This window comes from Odontomachus brunneus, unplaced genomic scaffold, assembly GCF_010583005.1.
Source record: "Odontomachus brunneus isolate Ranch 3 - 2012 unplaced genomic scaffold, Obru_v1 Obru_scaffold_008, whole genome shotgun sequence".
NCBI classification, from domain to species: Eukaryota; Metazoa; Arthropoda; class Insecta; order Hymenoptera; family Formicidae; genus Odontomachus; species Odontomachus brunneus.
Genome location: NW_022639458.1, coordinates 649156 through 664470, shown reverse-complemented (window position 1 = coordinate 664470; position 15315 = coordinate 649156). Strand labels below are relative to the sequence as shown.

Genomic DNA, 15315 nt, shown 5'->3' with positions numbered 1-15315 from the left:
TATTGATTTGTGCGGTGGGAGGTACCACTGGTGTTCATTAATTGAGTCCTCTTTCGGTGTAAAATAGTGTAGACAAGCGTACCATCTCCAGGCGCGTTTATCTACACTTGTCTACACTAAAAGGACTCAATTAATAATAATACTAATAATATACACTCATAATTAATATATAATAATCGTACATTAATAATCATACTAATAATACACACACATATATTTACTTATATATTTATTATATAACATAAAATAAATTTTAAAAAAATATATACATTTTCTTAAAATCTTAAGGAAAGCTTTGCAAACAAAGTAATTGTTTATTTTATATTTAAATAAAAGAATTTAAATTGAAATAAATATGTGTATACCCATCAAATAAATATTTACTATTTTTTAGATATCTTTTTCTCTCAACCATTCGAACATATACAAATTTTTCAGGAGATACATCGCCCGTAAAAATGCGAACACTTTCACAAATTGAATTTGTCTCGTACCACGCCAGCTTTAACACGCTATACGCCAGTTCCACGGGACGCGTTGAATACTTTCAAACTACTAAACTTTGGATTCGCAGGCAAGAAGTTTATCTGCTACTGTGATTTATACAGCTCGTACAAATCATGGCGATATATCCAGTGATATGAGAAAACTGAGAACACCTTTTGTTAGAAATATTTCTAAACCGATGGAGACCAGAGTAAAGCCTGTATCAGACTAGTAGATTCGGAAATTGAGAATTGTGGATTAGAGATTAGAGAATTGGACAATCAATTAATTTCGATCTTGACTCTCGTTTTATCTTGACTAAGTCAAGCTTTAATTTTCAATTTGCAATTTTCAATTTCCGATATAATGTAATCTGTCAGACATTTTATAGATTTCACAATACATAGAATTAACATGAGGATCTAGTGGCCAGTACTACAACATTACCGTGTCTCATTAATTTATGTATAAAAATATAAACTACATGTAAAAAATTAAATGTATAACCAATAGAGAGGTAATAAAACGAATTAATGAATATGTATATCATGAACTGTGTTGATTTTAATTATATTTATAATAATTTAAACTTTGAGCATTGAAATAATTAATAGAAATAATCCAGTAAAAAAATTCGAAGTGGAACATTGAAGTAATCAATAAAAATCAGCGAGACAGTCAATGTCAACGTTAATAACATCATTATGTAGTTGCTATGTAAATATTGTGAAAAGTTCAATAGATTCCATCCCTAATCTGACCCGAGTCTAAAAAGTTGCTTCGTCTTTTATACTGTTTTCTTATTTGATTGAATAGAATTGCAAATTCTTATACAAAGTGAAAATGTCTTCATAAATGATGAAGTACGCATATGTTGCCATATCATGTATATATATGGTACCATATGGTATATCATATATTATATAAAAAATTTAAAAAAGTTTTTATTTACAAAATTATTTTGTTTTTGATATAATATGGAATACTTTCACTCTGCATAAGCAATTCTGTACGGCGGAATAGAAAAACCGTGCAAAATACGAAGCTGCATTATACTGATACCCAGTATCTTCTTAACGCTTAGCTTACGGCTACGTTGCAAGCCCAAAGACTTCCGACCGGATGTATCTGACAAGAAGTATACCTGACTAGCATCGTAAAAATATGATCCTTATCGTACCGTAATTCGTCTTCCCTAAAAGCATCCAGCTATACAGATATTTCGCGATTACACTCGTGTATAGAAACACCTGCTTGGAAGAAACTCGTTCAAGCTCACATTTCCAAGTTCAACGTCGTTGTTCATCCGTGGTACATAGAGTGCTCTGGCGTGGTTGACTGTTCTCGAGCCCATTGTTCTTCTCATATTCCGGCTGCTCGCGATTGCCATCAGCGACGTTCGCCGGCGGATTGGCGACAGGTGCCGCCTGCGGTACGTCGCGGATGCTCCTCAACATGTAGCAACGACGGCTGTAGAAGCTGTCGTAGCCGCTGCTGGACGTCGCGGTGCGTCGCAGCGCGAGGACGGCGTGATGACCGTTCATGGGGATGCCGCAACCACACCCGCGTAGCATGTTTTGTTGGCGCAACAGGCCACGACGCGTGCCCGGCACACTACAACCGCCGCAAGCATCATTGATCATCACGCTCTGTAACAGTGTCAAGGAGCGATCGACCTTTTAGCTGCGATTCCCGCGCGTGAACACACAGAGATCTAAACGAGCGACACGAAACTCAAACGGATGTGAAAATGTCAATGAGATTGTGAAAAATGATTTTTATGCTTTCGTTAGTTGAATGCAGGCTCGTTCGAAAGATGTTTATCGGGGACAAAAGTCAGAGGTAAATGTTTTGGACAGAATTTATTTTTGCGATTATGTTCTCTTTCCAAAAACCCAGTTAACAACGGAAAAAAAGGAATGAATAAAGAAAATTTAACTTTAATCTGGTACATTGCAATCATTTTTTAATCCCTAGTTCACCCATTTCTTAATTTTGAATTATTTGCTATTTTAAACTAGGAATGACATTCGATTCACATGCTAAACAATGTTATAGTTAGTGAGAATATAAAATTTAATTATTGTTGAAGTAATTCACACACATACGCACACATACACAAAAAATTGTTTGTCACGTAACAAAAGAGCAAAGTTGTTTTCCAGTTCAGTGTATTATTGTATATTAGTATTATTATATGTATGTGTGTATGTAAAAGAAAATATACAGTTTCTGCTATTTTGGACAAATTCGTTTAATACGATTAATCGTTTAATTTGTTTTTAATTGATTTCATGCAATATAGTTTTATTTTATTATGTATGTATTCATGAAAAGGTTATATAGGATTTTGCGATTAAACGAATTGTTATTGGTACCAAATTTTCATATCGGTGCGGTATTACCAATCGATATTGGCTCAGTATTAGGTTACAATCGGATGATAATTCGGTTCCAACATTAGCATTGAATTCTTTATCGAGAATTCGCCAATCATGTATCAGCTAAAAGTAAATTTTCCGTATAATGCACAGCATTGATCTTGAAATCGTGCACATAACATTTCTGTGAAAATTAATAGATTACACGGAAATTTCTGAGCGAAATTTTTTTGCACGAAATATGCGCGTAATTTCATATCTTATAAAATAAAAATGTTCGATATTCTCTGTTTTGTGTTTAAATATATTTTAACATCTTTATATGATGTATCGAATATATCACGTATCGTAATCATGCACGTGACTACTTGTCATGTAAAGAGTATACTTGACCCCGATAGGCTTATATAGTATGTAAACTTTACAGCAATATTAAATATATCACACATCACGAAATTCAGTAACATAAAGCTCCTTATGACCAGTTTGATTGCACTCATACTTATCACATAGAATGTGAGACAAAATAAAATTACAAAAGAAACACAAAAAAAATGATAAAAATTTTCCCCAAATAATGTCATGTTAAATATAATAGTCTGAATATAACTCAGTAAATTTCTTGCTGCGTTAATACAAAAAATTGTACATTATTGTATAATGTGAATTTAATAATTAGTCCAATACAGTATATTTATCAGTATTTTTATTATACTTCATAAATGTAATTAGAACAGTTATAAAGATTCCACCATCGATTGTCTTACGTCGTGATAATTATAAAAGTCTAAGGAGCAGTGCAAACTCGCATCTCGTGAAATGCGAGTTGCCAAGAAGAATGATGTTTATTTCATATTCTTACGTTGATTTTTCACCGAAATACAGACGTTTGAAATTTTCGAGAATGTCGTATACCACGTATCACACACATGTGCGTCTTAACACAATAATTCATTTACTATTATTATTAAAGTATAATCTATTTAGCGTTCTAAAAAACAAATTTCCTGAAGCGCAACTCAATCTACATATAGTCCACTAGGATTTCCTGCAATTTTTTATTTTACGTATTTTCCATTTTACTGTATGTAAGCTTCGAAATTGCACAGGTAGCTTTAATCGTAATGTTAAAGTATATAATGACGTTTGATATACAGCGAGCGCCGCGACGCCAGTGTCCTTTGCCGGCGCACTTGCAGCAGATACACGCTACGGATTTCACACTTCGCTTTCAAAACGATCTGTTCCACTGTGAACGCGCAACATTATAGTCGCACCGTTGTCCTCATCAAACGATTCGCCGTTCATCAATGTAGACGACGTAGCCGTGTAGACTTCCATCATTATCATGATATGAAATAATCAATGATGAAATTTCACAATGTTTCAAATTATATTTATAAAGCAAATATACTAAGCTATATAAATATAAATTATATTTATATAGCAAATTAAATTAATCATTAAATTCACACCATACAATATAAATTATTTGCTAACGCAGCTACACATTCCCTAAGAGCTACACTCAGATTCTCGTATTACATTTTAAGTGACACTGTTTGGAGCAAGTTTTGTTCGTATTTCTATTTCGCAATTTCATATAATGAATATGAGTGTTATATGTGAACCGTTCATGAGAGATGCAATGAGGGATTAAAAATCGTCTTGTGTGAATATAAAAGTTTATTACGGCTCAGTTCATTGTTTCGACGGAAAAATCAAGAGAACGGTTTTAATTAGTTCGTTAATTGGTAGAATGGAAAAAGTGAGTAACTTCCTCCCACTATTTGTATTTAATCGGACGGACTGATCAAACCAATCGAAGTCTACCTACGCGGATTTGTAAACGATAACGCAATATTAAATGCGCTTACCATATATCAATCGTATATATCTGTTATAATCCTGTTATCTTAATCTGTTTATACGGGTCGACGTCATACCGATTCTATATAATGTAATAAACAATATCTCTCGCATTGCATACGTTTTTATGGCTCGAGGTAAGAAGTGAATGTTGCTCGAATAACTACAGACCTAAACTCAAAATTTCGGAAGCAAGTTCTATACGTCTAATTTAACAAAATTTATTAAAATCGAAAGTAGCCACACCAGCTAATCCTCAGTTACAAAAACTTATATTATTATTATCATTATTAAAATTTTTATTGTAAATATTTCTATATATATGAATTATAATAAATATTTCTTTTTAGATTAGAAGATTAGAAAATCTTTACCATAAAATTCTATACTATTACTATAATACTATAAAATTCTCTCCGTGCAGAGACGTCTATCACGCTATCATTATCATTTCAATCATCTGATTATGAAAATTAATTGGGATTATATTCAATAATGATAACGCTAGAAGAACAAGTGATTCTTTTGACAAATCACTGAAATTTTCCCGCGACTCGCATTGTCTAGCAAATTTTTATCTCTTTGCCACACTGCGAGCCGATATAAATCGCGTCACATATATTTGTTACGCGCACGCAAAGAATTCACATGAAGACATCATTCGATGCAGTTGCACGACACTCTCATCCCTTGCGCGCTCGTAAATTGCAGCAATTAGAGCGATTCGTTCTCGGTCATAGAAATTCGTCGATACCGAAATGCGCACGTGGCAACCGCAGAAATTTCGTGGCCCCGATTGTAGCGGTTCCTGTATAGCGCACAAACACGGGCACGTATGCACGTGCGTGTGTGTATGTGATGTGAGATGAAATGCGTAAGCACACAGTATGAGACAAGTTTTTTCTCGTCGATGTATAAACAATTTCGCAATGAGACTCGATAACAATATGCACGCTCAGATATATGTGCTAACGTTTGTTTAATAACGATGAGTTTTCAACGTTTCGTCGGTCACAATTTATTTGAAAGCACGCCTCTCGGCGTCGAGCCGTGCGTATGCACGTGAATGCGAATTACAATTATCGGCTGTGCAATTAGTAATCGCGGAAAAACGCAGTTGGCATTAATTATCCCGCACTGAATTCGATGCATTAGTAGCACGCGGTCACTGCAATTGCGTGCACGAATGCACGTCATTTATTTGGTTTTTCGGATTTTAATATTTATACTAGTACGTAAAAACACATACATGTATATTTTATATGGAATCATCCGTTTAAATTACGCGGTAAATAATATTATTATATTATCTATACACTTTTTTCTGATCCATTGACATGGTCTATACTAGTTGAGTCAACATTGATATTTTGTACACATACATACATGTCATGTACATAATTATATTTGTCCTTTAGTCCACTTCCGGGAGAACAGGGAACTATGATGTCCCTCGGTAATGAAATATTTAAATTAGCATACATAACTCTAGGTCGTTGAACATTAATATCCCATTCTGGAGGGAATTGTACCTCGGAGAACATTATTTGAATAGAAAGTATTTATCCTAGTATACATACGTAAAAATACATACGTAAAGTATCTTTTATGTGTAATATAATCGTCATATTCGCGCGTTCACCCCCGACGTTCTCCGTAACAATCAAGCTGTGAATACTACACGCTATGAATTCTATTTAAGAAAATTATCCGTTCCGAACACGTATAATCTGCATGCATTCGTACACGTCTGTTTTCTGCAGAACTGATACATGCAACGTAACGTAAGATTTCGTTCTGTCCGTTATCGCTAAGAATCAGAACTGAAGATTCAGGAAAAAATCTGAATTTGCGTAAAACGGACGTGACACGTTTTTTCCCTTTATCTTATTTATTCCTTTCTTTTTTTTTTTTTTATTAAGAGTGCACAGGGATTATATGCCTCTTTATAGTGAGCCGTTATTTCCACTTCTTATCTCGCGTCACTGAAGTTTTAGTGTCGTTCTTGCCGGCGGTACAATCATTTTTTTTCGTTCCTGTTATGTCTCTTTTTGCAGAAGTCGCATAGCGGCGCTGACTTTCTGGAGCCGTATCGCAAATTCCCAACTTTACTGGAGTTAAGGGACTTCATCTGGCGCCGCGGCGTTTCCACGTACCACCGAGAAATTCTATTCCAATCCCGTGTGGATCCAATTCACATAAAGCTCAAATTTAACCCTTCTTTAAATACACGTTATATCTTCCATTCCATGCATTTTTTACGTGTAGTTGGATTTTTTGGATTTCCATGTTAAATTGAAAGTTACATTTCAAGTAACGTTACGTGCAACATTTCTTTGTGTTTGCGGCCAGTGTAGTTGAAACTTGCCACAAATTTAACAACGTGAAACAAAAAAGAGAAAACAATCTCGCTTCTTTATATTTTTAAAAGAATAGCGTGCATGCGTGTACGCGTGTAAATTAATTTGTTACTTTATAAAAAAATTTCGGAAGAGACATGCATAATGTGCTGAACGCATATATATTTAACTTGTGCCACAAAGCCGGATAAGTCTGGTATGTTATGTTTGAATACGCCATATTGTGGCATACTGATTAAAGTAATATAATCATGGAACCGCTAATGGCAACACACGCGCGCGCGTTGCAAACTGTACGTGCACATTCAGGATGCAATATTGCTCTTTCAATAGCGCAATATAATATTTCTTTGGTGGGTTGCCGGTGTTCCTTTTACGTTTAAAATACAAGTTTAGCTTTTTGTAAAGTATTGATCCGGCAATGTGATGGTATTTTTTCTCGCGACTAAACGTTTATTTTATACAATAAACTGTGAACAGAGTGTCTAGATTAAGATATTTGAGCATTTGTGTGCAAGTAAAACTGCATAGAGAAGTCATATATCATTTTGCAAATGATCACAATAATTTTTAAAATTCTAATAAAAAAAAGAATTTTGGTTGATCAATAAGTGCGATGCAGTGGAACGAGCTCTGTAATATAGAAGAAACATCTTGCACGGGAAAATGATTTGGTTGGAATAACTAATTTCTAATAAAATATGAGTACTAACCAGCAAATTCTGATTAATGTTGCCAGAATTCTATTCAAGTTAACTAAAAATCTTATTAACTTAAACAGGATTCTAGTAACTTCAGTCGGAATTTCTAGTTTGTCTATATTTCACTAGAAATTTGTCCAATAAAACTTTTTTCTCGTGTGGGTTTGTTATTTTCTAACAACGGTGGAAATCGAATGATAGTGAAAAGCGGAGTACAGCGCTGGCGAGCAGCGAATGGCGCGGTTTTACGTTACGCGCAATCTTTCCGCACATCTATATTTGCCGTTGCTAGGAGATCAGGAAACAAGTCCAACACTTTGTTCTGAAGAACAGTCTCTTGAGACTCTCCTACAGAGTACCTCGCGCCCAACTCAATTGCTCTTCTTTCTTTCAAATTTCTTTCATTATAATATTACAATAATTACTGTAGTAGTTTATAAAATAATAAAGAACTTTTTTATTCAATTTAACTTTTACAATTCGAAAAGTTATTTTAGTGCCGCGGCAGAGATCTCATATAGTTCACCAGTCTACCTTTTGATATATACTGGGTGTTTGGACTTAAGTGTCCGACTGGTTATGTATACGTAGAACTCGTTAAATTGAAGAGAGATCATTACCGTTTCGTAAACATTTTTTTGAGATGTTAACGTAAATTTTTTAGATGTTAACGAAAGAAAGTTAGTTAATCTACGCGTGTGCGATACGATGAGACGAGCTTTGTAGATATACATTATCTGTATATGAAAATAGTTCTAGTTCCAAGACTGAAAAAGTCACCTAAAAAGTTCGGATTGTAAGGGTTAATAAGTTATACCTATATTCTATTCATATTGTACCTATATTCTACACGGTTCAACAACTAAATTCAGAACCCTGTATATTCTATACCCTGTATATTGAAAGGTCACGGCGAATAGTAAACCTTTCGAGAAGTAATTTGAATATCGTCGTCTGCTGTATAAACGGTCAGATGATGTGTATCTCAAGAAGATATATATCCGAATGTATGCTGCACGGAAGTACGGCTCTTCGCAAATAGGCTCAATATAGATACGCACGTGTACGTAATACTGCACAAGATATGGCAGGAACGAGTATAAACGGGAGCGAAGGTGAAACTAAACACTCGAAGGATGTAAGACATGTAATAAAAACATTCCGAATTTAGCTACGCATAGCACAACTCTCTTTCCATCTTCTCCATGCTTCCACTTTCCTTTCCTGTTGCCTCTTTTTTTCTCTTTCTTTTTCATGATGTTGGTTTATGAATAAATTAATTTCTTTAAAAAAGTGTAATATATATTTTAAAACGAGAGCATATATATATTTTTTATTTTAAATGGATCAACCGTAAATTTACATACATACATACACTGAGGGAAAAATTATCTTAAAATCAACAAATATTTCTTTGATGGGTGCCATTAACATATTTATTTAAATCTAAATTCTTTTTATTTAAATTAAATATTGTTTACTTAAATCAAGTAAACAATATTTGATTTAAATAAAGAGAATTTAGATTTAAATAAATATGTTAATGGCATCCATTAAAGAAATATTTGTTGATTTTAAGATAATTTTTCCCTCAATATACATATTATTATATTATAAATATTTAGAATTTTAGTTTAAAATTTTTTTCTGTTTAGTACATAAACCCTGCAGTTTAAGAAGAAGCAAATTAAATCTGTTTTTAGCTGAGCTAACTTACTTTAAGAGAATAAAAGGACTTGCGAGAGTGAGAACATCGCTTTGAAAGCGGCACCTCGATGATCTATTTCGTGTCGAGAAGATACTTCGTAGCGGAAATTCTAATTGACGTTCCACAAAGGGAGAGACGCGAAAAAGTGTTTAAAATTGAGTTGCCCGCTTAAAACCGCCGCTGTACGAAAGCCGCAACGTTAATTGCGGTTTTATGTAGGGAATTTTTTAAATACCGACTTCTTTCTCACAGCAAAAGTACTTGCTATAGTTGACCACAATAATTGCAAAATTATAGTTCTCCATTCTAATTAAATTGCGGAAATAATAAATATTATTTGCAACGTCAATAGCTCACCGAGATTCGCACAGATACGGCTTGTAATATCACTTAAAATTTCTCCCTATTATTTCGAGCTTTTAATTTAATTTTTAATACTTGCCTATCGTCGTTCTTTGCCACGTAAATCCTTAAGATATAAATACCGATACGTAGTCAATATGTTGTGTCTCAGAATAGATGGATATTTCAGCGATTCCATTGAATAAACGTATCGAGGTGTCGATAAGCATAATAAATTTAATATGCTATAAATGTGGAAGACCGAACGCTCGCCCATCAAAATCAGTTTACACAAATAAGTTTACACTGGGTATTATATGCATCATTATCATATTTGATGTAGCATAAGAAACTACAGAAGCCGCGAGCAACTCTAGCATATTAGAGATTAATACTCGATAATGTACGGTGTGAATTATATTAAAGCTTTGTTGAATCCAACTAATATCTGAATGGTTAAAACCCGGCTTAAGCCGATTATTTAATCAGAATATCGATTTTATCGAATTTTAATCAGCAACCGCTATTAAATTTTACTAGAAGAGAAACCATGTGGAAATTTAACATATATTTAACATATATACTTACACTTTACTGTATTTTATACTTTACGCTCGCTTCCTAATTTGCTTGCAATGATGGAAATTTTAATACATGGATATGTATATTACCGTTTGTGAACTTCATTATTTCTTTGCATTAATAATGGCTGTAATTTTACATACACGCGGTAAAAGTAATATTCGCACGTCTCACGTCACGCAACGGATAAAATAAATTTTTTATAAATGAAAAAATATTTTTCAGCGGAGTGTATTGTTGCCATATACACATTAATATATTGAACAAAAGTGCGATTTTAGTAACAGTTCTCTTTTCTGTGGAAAATGGTCCCGGGAAAAGTGAAGTGAACGAATAGCTGCTTTACACATTGCAATTCATAATTGATCCATTTAAAAATTCGCGAGAAGGATCGGAGGATTAAATATCACGCGCGATTTCTATCTTCTATCGCTTGTCAACGTGATTTCATGGCTTCATTTCGATCACCGTCTATGTTCTTATTAATAGATACAAGATAAAACAAGATATACGAAGCCGAGCACAGATCGATCATGTCCTACGTTTCACGTCACGTCCTCGAAAAATTTAAGTGCCCATTCGGCCACGTGAGTGTCGATTACTTCGCATTACCGATCCCCCTGACAACGCGATACTCGTAAATTTTTTATGTTTGTCTACCGTCTGGAGGATATGTCTTTCCACGGGGAATTTTTTCAAGACAGAGGAACGAAATAAAGCCGCGTAAAAGTCGTCGGGAGACTTTCGAGACGTTATCGCGTACGAATATTTTCAATGAAAACAGTTTCAAACAACAACAAATTTCGGCTTTATGACGGTCAAAATGTAGATACAAACTCACTCATCGCATACAAATACATATAACTTTGTAATGTCAAAGGGATAGAAAGCAATTTTTTAAAGGTCCGTTTTATCGTAAGCTTCCGTGTACAATAACAGCATGTCTCGAAACAGGAGGTTCGTGTTGCGCGTTGTTATTGAATTCTTTATTGCCGGAAATGTCTCTACTATGTCAATTTATCGGGCAAATCGAGGGAGGAAATTCGGAAACATATTTTTTCGAATAACAATCAGGGTTTACAAGGACCGGCTGCGTCGTTGCCGCAGCTGTATTAACACAACACATGATTATGTATTACTTATCGAAAAAACTGCAGGTTTTCGATCGAACTTCAAGGCTCGGAGCTGCATTCATCTTGCGCGAACAACTGCGAATCTATCCAATAATTCTGCAATAAACCGCGCTACTTGTCGCATCGGTGTAACTTGCAGTGAAGCATGCTATGTGATAACACCGACAAGAACATGCTTATTACCATATTCTCGAGTGAGCTACCTCGCGAAACGACAACAACGACGACAATGACGCGGTTAACGTAGAGAGGGAGTTCGCGGTTTTCGTTATACTTAGCTAAACAATTACTGCGCCAAGCACGGTGTGAAATCAGTTGATCTCGGCGCTTCGCATCCATCCTCGTTTAATTGTTGCGTTGAATGCGAATCATTAACTCTCGATGCAGGCCTCAGAATCACCTTTCAGATCATTGTTATAGATTATTACGCGGTCGGGAAGGGACCGATATAATATTGCCGTATAATTCGCTGTTGACATTTCAGATCATTTACGCAGAAGTTCCGAGGAACAGAGCCACATGCGCTCTTTTTATAGTTCTTGTATCTTCAATGCTAATTAATCGTTCTCTCCGTTTTTTTCGTTCTAAGTCTTGTATAATTAATACGCTTCCACGATGCATAAAGTCGACAAAGAAGACAAAGAGAAATATCACGAATTTTTGCTGTGAAGTGGAGAAAACTGTAAGAAAAAAGAAGAATTGTTACCTCCATTCTTGCGGATTTAGCGGATGGTTGGAGAACTTAATCGAATTAATTAAATCGTGAATTTAATTAAATCGAAGATTAAACGTGAGGCGTATCCTCAAACAAAATGTGAAACCTCGCTCGGTGCTGCTCGCAAAAATCCACACAGAGATCCAAACACTAGCGAGGCAAGACTTTCTATTCCTATCTCTTTAAAAGACAGAGTAAATACGCGACTAGATTTCGGCGAGAAGAACAGAAGATCGATGTCTTTGAGCTTACGTTGTATTAATAATGACGCGTAGATAACACAACGGACACATGAATATACAATCATCATCAACACAATCATTGTATAGGCAAATTAATATCAAAATTTCAAATAACATCAAATAAGTATGATTCCGCGAAAATCATTATATTTGAAAAATTGTATTTTTCATTCTCAAGAGTAAAGTTTGTATTTTAAAGAACATTAACTAGACTTTGAATTTATCTTTTCTTATCCCTATCATTTTTGCAAGAGTAAGGGCATGTTACGTCCCTAAAAAATCGCATAATTTAACGTACTCTATAGAGTACAATGAATTTTTTTCGCAAATCTCATGATATCCATCGTATAGACTTGTCTACTGCAAATTAAATAAAAGAAGAAGTTTGTACGATCCTTTTTTTCGCGAAGTTGCAGCGTATTAAAGTCATCTGTGGCGGACATTGTTCTCCAGCTAAACGTGCTATGTCACGGACACTAGAAAGCACGCAAGCGGCGTAACTAAAATTGGCAATTGGCTAACTAAAATTTTTTGCCACAAGGCGGCGGCGCTTCCGCGATAGACATTGACAGACAAGTTTCGAAATGGAAGGAATATAACAAGTGGTCCCCCCTCCCCCGTGCGAAAAAGACAGATGCATTTGCTCTTAACTGGAATTACGTCTCCGAAGTTATGCGCCGGTTGGTTGATTCACTACTTATAGAACGAGCTCTTGAGCGGAAGGTTCTCTCTGTTTTAGAGAACAATCTCATTGTTTTCACGAAAGATCCCCTATCGCTAGACAACTAACCATCTTCAAGGTGCCTCTTGATGAACGGGGCTCGGTTTGTATTTCTGGAACCCTCGCTTTGAATTCTAAAAGGGATTCAATTTTTGAATAGGACAATACACATGCCAGAATGTGCACGAAAATCTGTCCCCTAATCTGCTACGAGAAGATGTAGGTACAGCGAACCTGCAGACTTCGTCCTTCTCGATCCCCACAGCGACGAACAATCATCGCCGGTAACAAGTCTACGAACACAGCAACACGCTGACTTCTGTCATCGCGACAAACGATGTCTTCTCCACAATAGCATATTGGAATTTCCGTCGTCGCGACCAGCAAAACTTCCTTCCTTCGCAACAGCACCTTCATCGTCCGGTCAACTACTAGCGATGTCCTCGTAGCAGCAGCTACATCGTCCGGTAATGTTTTCTGCAACGCAGCTATCTACGTCGCCACACAAAATCTTAATCCTTTATAGGGCAAGACTCCTTGGACATGACAAATGAGTTTTTTCTTTTGAACTTCATTAAAATAATCCTTAGAGATATTTTAATATTTTTAATAATTTTTTATCATTTTAAAATATTTTTAATAATTTTCGAGTCTGAAAAAAATTTCTGATAAGAGATATTAACTGGTATAACTGTTGTACCAGTGACCATTCAGGGAATGCGCTTAAAACCACTCCCGATTCTCTCGGCCAATTCTGTGTTGCTGGTACGACTTATATACCAGTGCCCTATAAAGGATTAAACTCCGTCTGAACGAACGAACGAATGAACAAGCGATATAGCTACAAAGTTGTATTATTTGAAGAAGTAAATATTTTAATATTCTTTTTTGAAGAAAAGAGAACATCTACGATTCTTCCTCCCAGTCACGAAACTATTAAGTTCTAAATTATTTGTAGTGAGAACAGCGACCAAACCATTTTCCCCTGTATCACACACCACTTCGCATCACACACCTATGCATTTTTGCTAAATTATCGCCAGCATTAGCATTAGTCGATACACACATTCATTCACTCATATACTCATTCATACTCACACATAATTCTCCCTCACACACACAATACGCGAAATCCGACTAGCAATCTCACTATAGTGTGCATCGGATAATACTAAAGCTAGAACACACAATTTCAAGCATTCTGATATGTATGTTGATCGGTAGCTCAGTTCACTGCATAGATCTTTCAATGCACGATAGCGATTCATGCAGTCAATTGAACATGCCAATCAGCATGCATGTGAGAAGATATGAAATCGTGCATCGTAATTCGTCAGCTTTATGCTGACGTTAATTTAACATAAGAATACATAAGTAACTTTGATATGCTGCAATTCCACGAAAAAAAAATCGTACAAACTCCTTTTTGCAGAGAAAAGTCTATACTTTGTGATAGTTATGATTAGTTCTGCGAAAAGAATTTTTTCTACTCCGTAAAGTGCATCAAATTATACAATTTTTTGGAGACGTACTTGGAAACTTTACTTTTAAAAAGACGGCGAGAAAGGAAGATGATAAATTTAAAATCTAACAAATATTCCTTAGAGTACAGACTTTATTCTTCAAAATGAGAAAAACAAAGAGAAAAACAATTTTGATATATTTTAATTTGGCGTGAAGTTATGCTTTCATTTAAAATTATGCAAAATTTCGACATGAATTCATTTATACGATAATTGTGTTGATGAGTGTATGCCGTGCTCATCGTGCGGAACATGATTTTCGTTTTAATGACAAGGTAATTTTGACGCGTGACAAATAGCGGTCACCAGCGGCAACAATTGCGGTTTCAGCTGTTAAAGCCATGAATGTGTTATCCGCCAGGTAATATGAACGAAAACAAATGTTCGACATGCAACTGTCGAGTTCTCGTGATTTGGACATGTAACGCACATAAAATTCCAAATATAATGGTCAGCAAATCGAATTACAGGCATATCGAAACATCGATCTCGATGTTTCCTCATGTTCTCTCTCTGTTTAACTATAATCACTCAAAAAAAACAAAATATACA

At 35.1% G+C, this 15315-nt stretch overlaps 1 protein-coding gene across 1 annotated transcript in view; it reads right to left on the bottom strand.

Moving 5' to 3' along the window:
* Nucleotides 1-307: 307 nt before the first annotated feature.
* LOC116854101 overlaps nucleotides 308-15315 on the bottom strand; it is a 59047-nt gene continuing 44039 nt past the window's right edge. Inside the window, exon 13 of the mRNA XM_032835688.1 lies at nucleotides 308-2135. Within this exon, the coding sequence (XP_032691579.1) occupies nucleotides 1776-2135 (360 nt within the window). The 3' untranslated portion in view covers nucleotides 308-1775. The remainder of the gene's footprint in view (nucleotides 2136-15315) is intronic.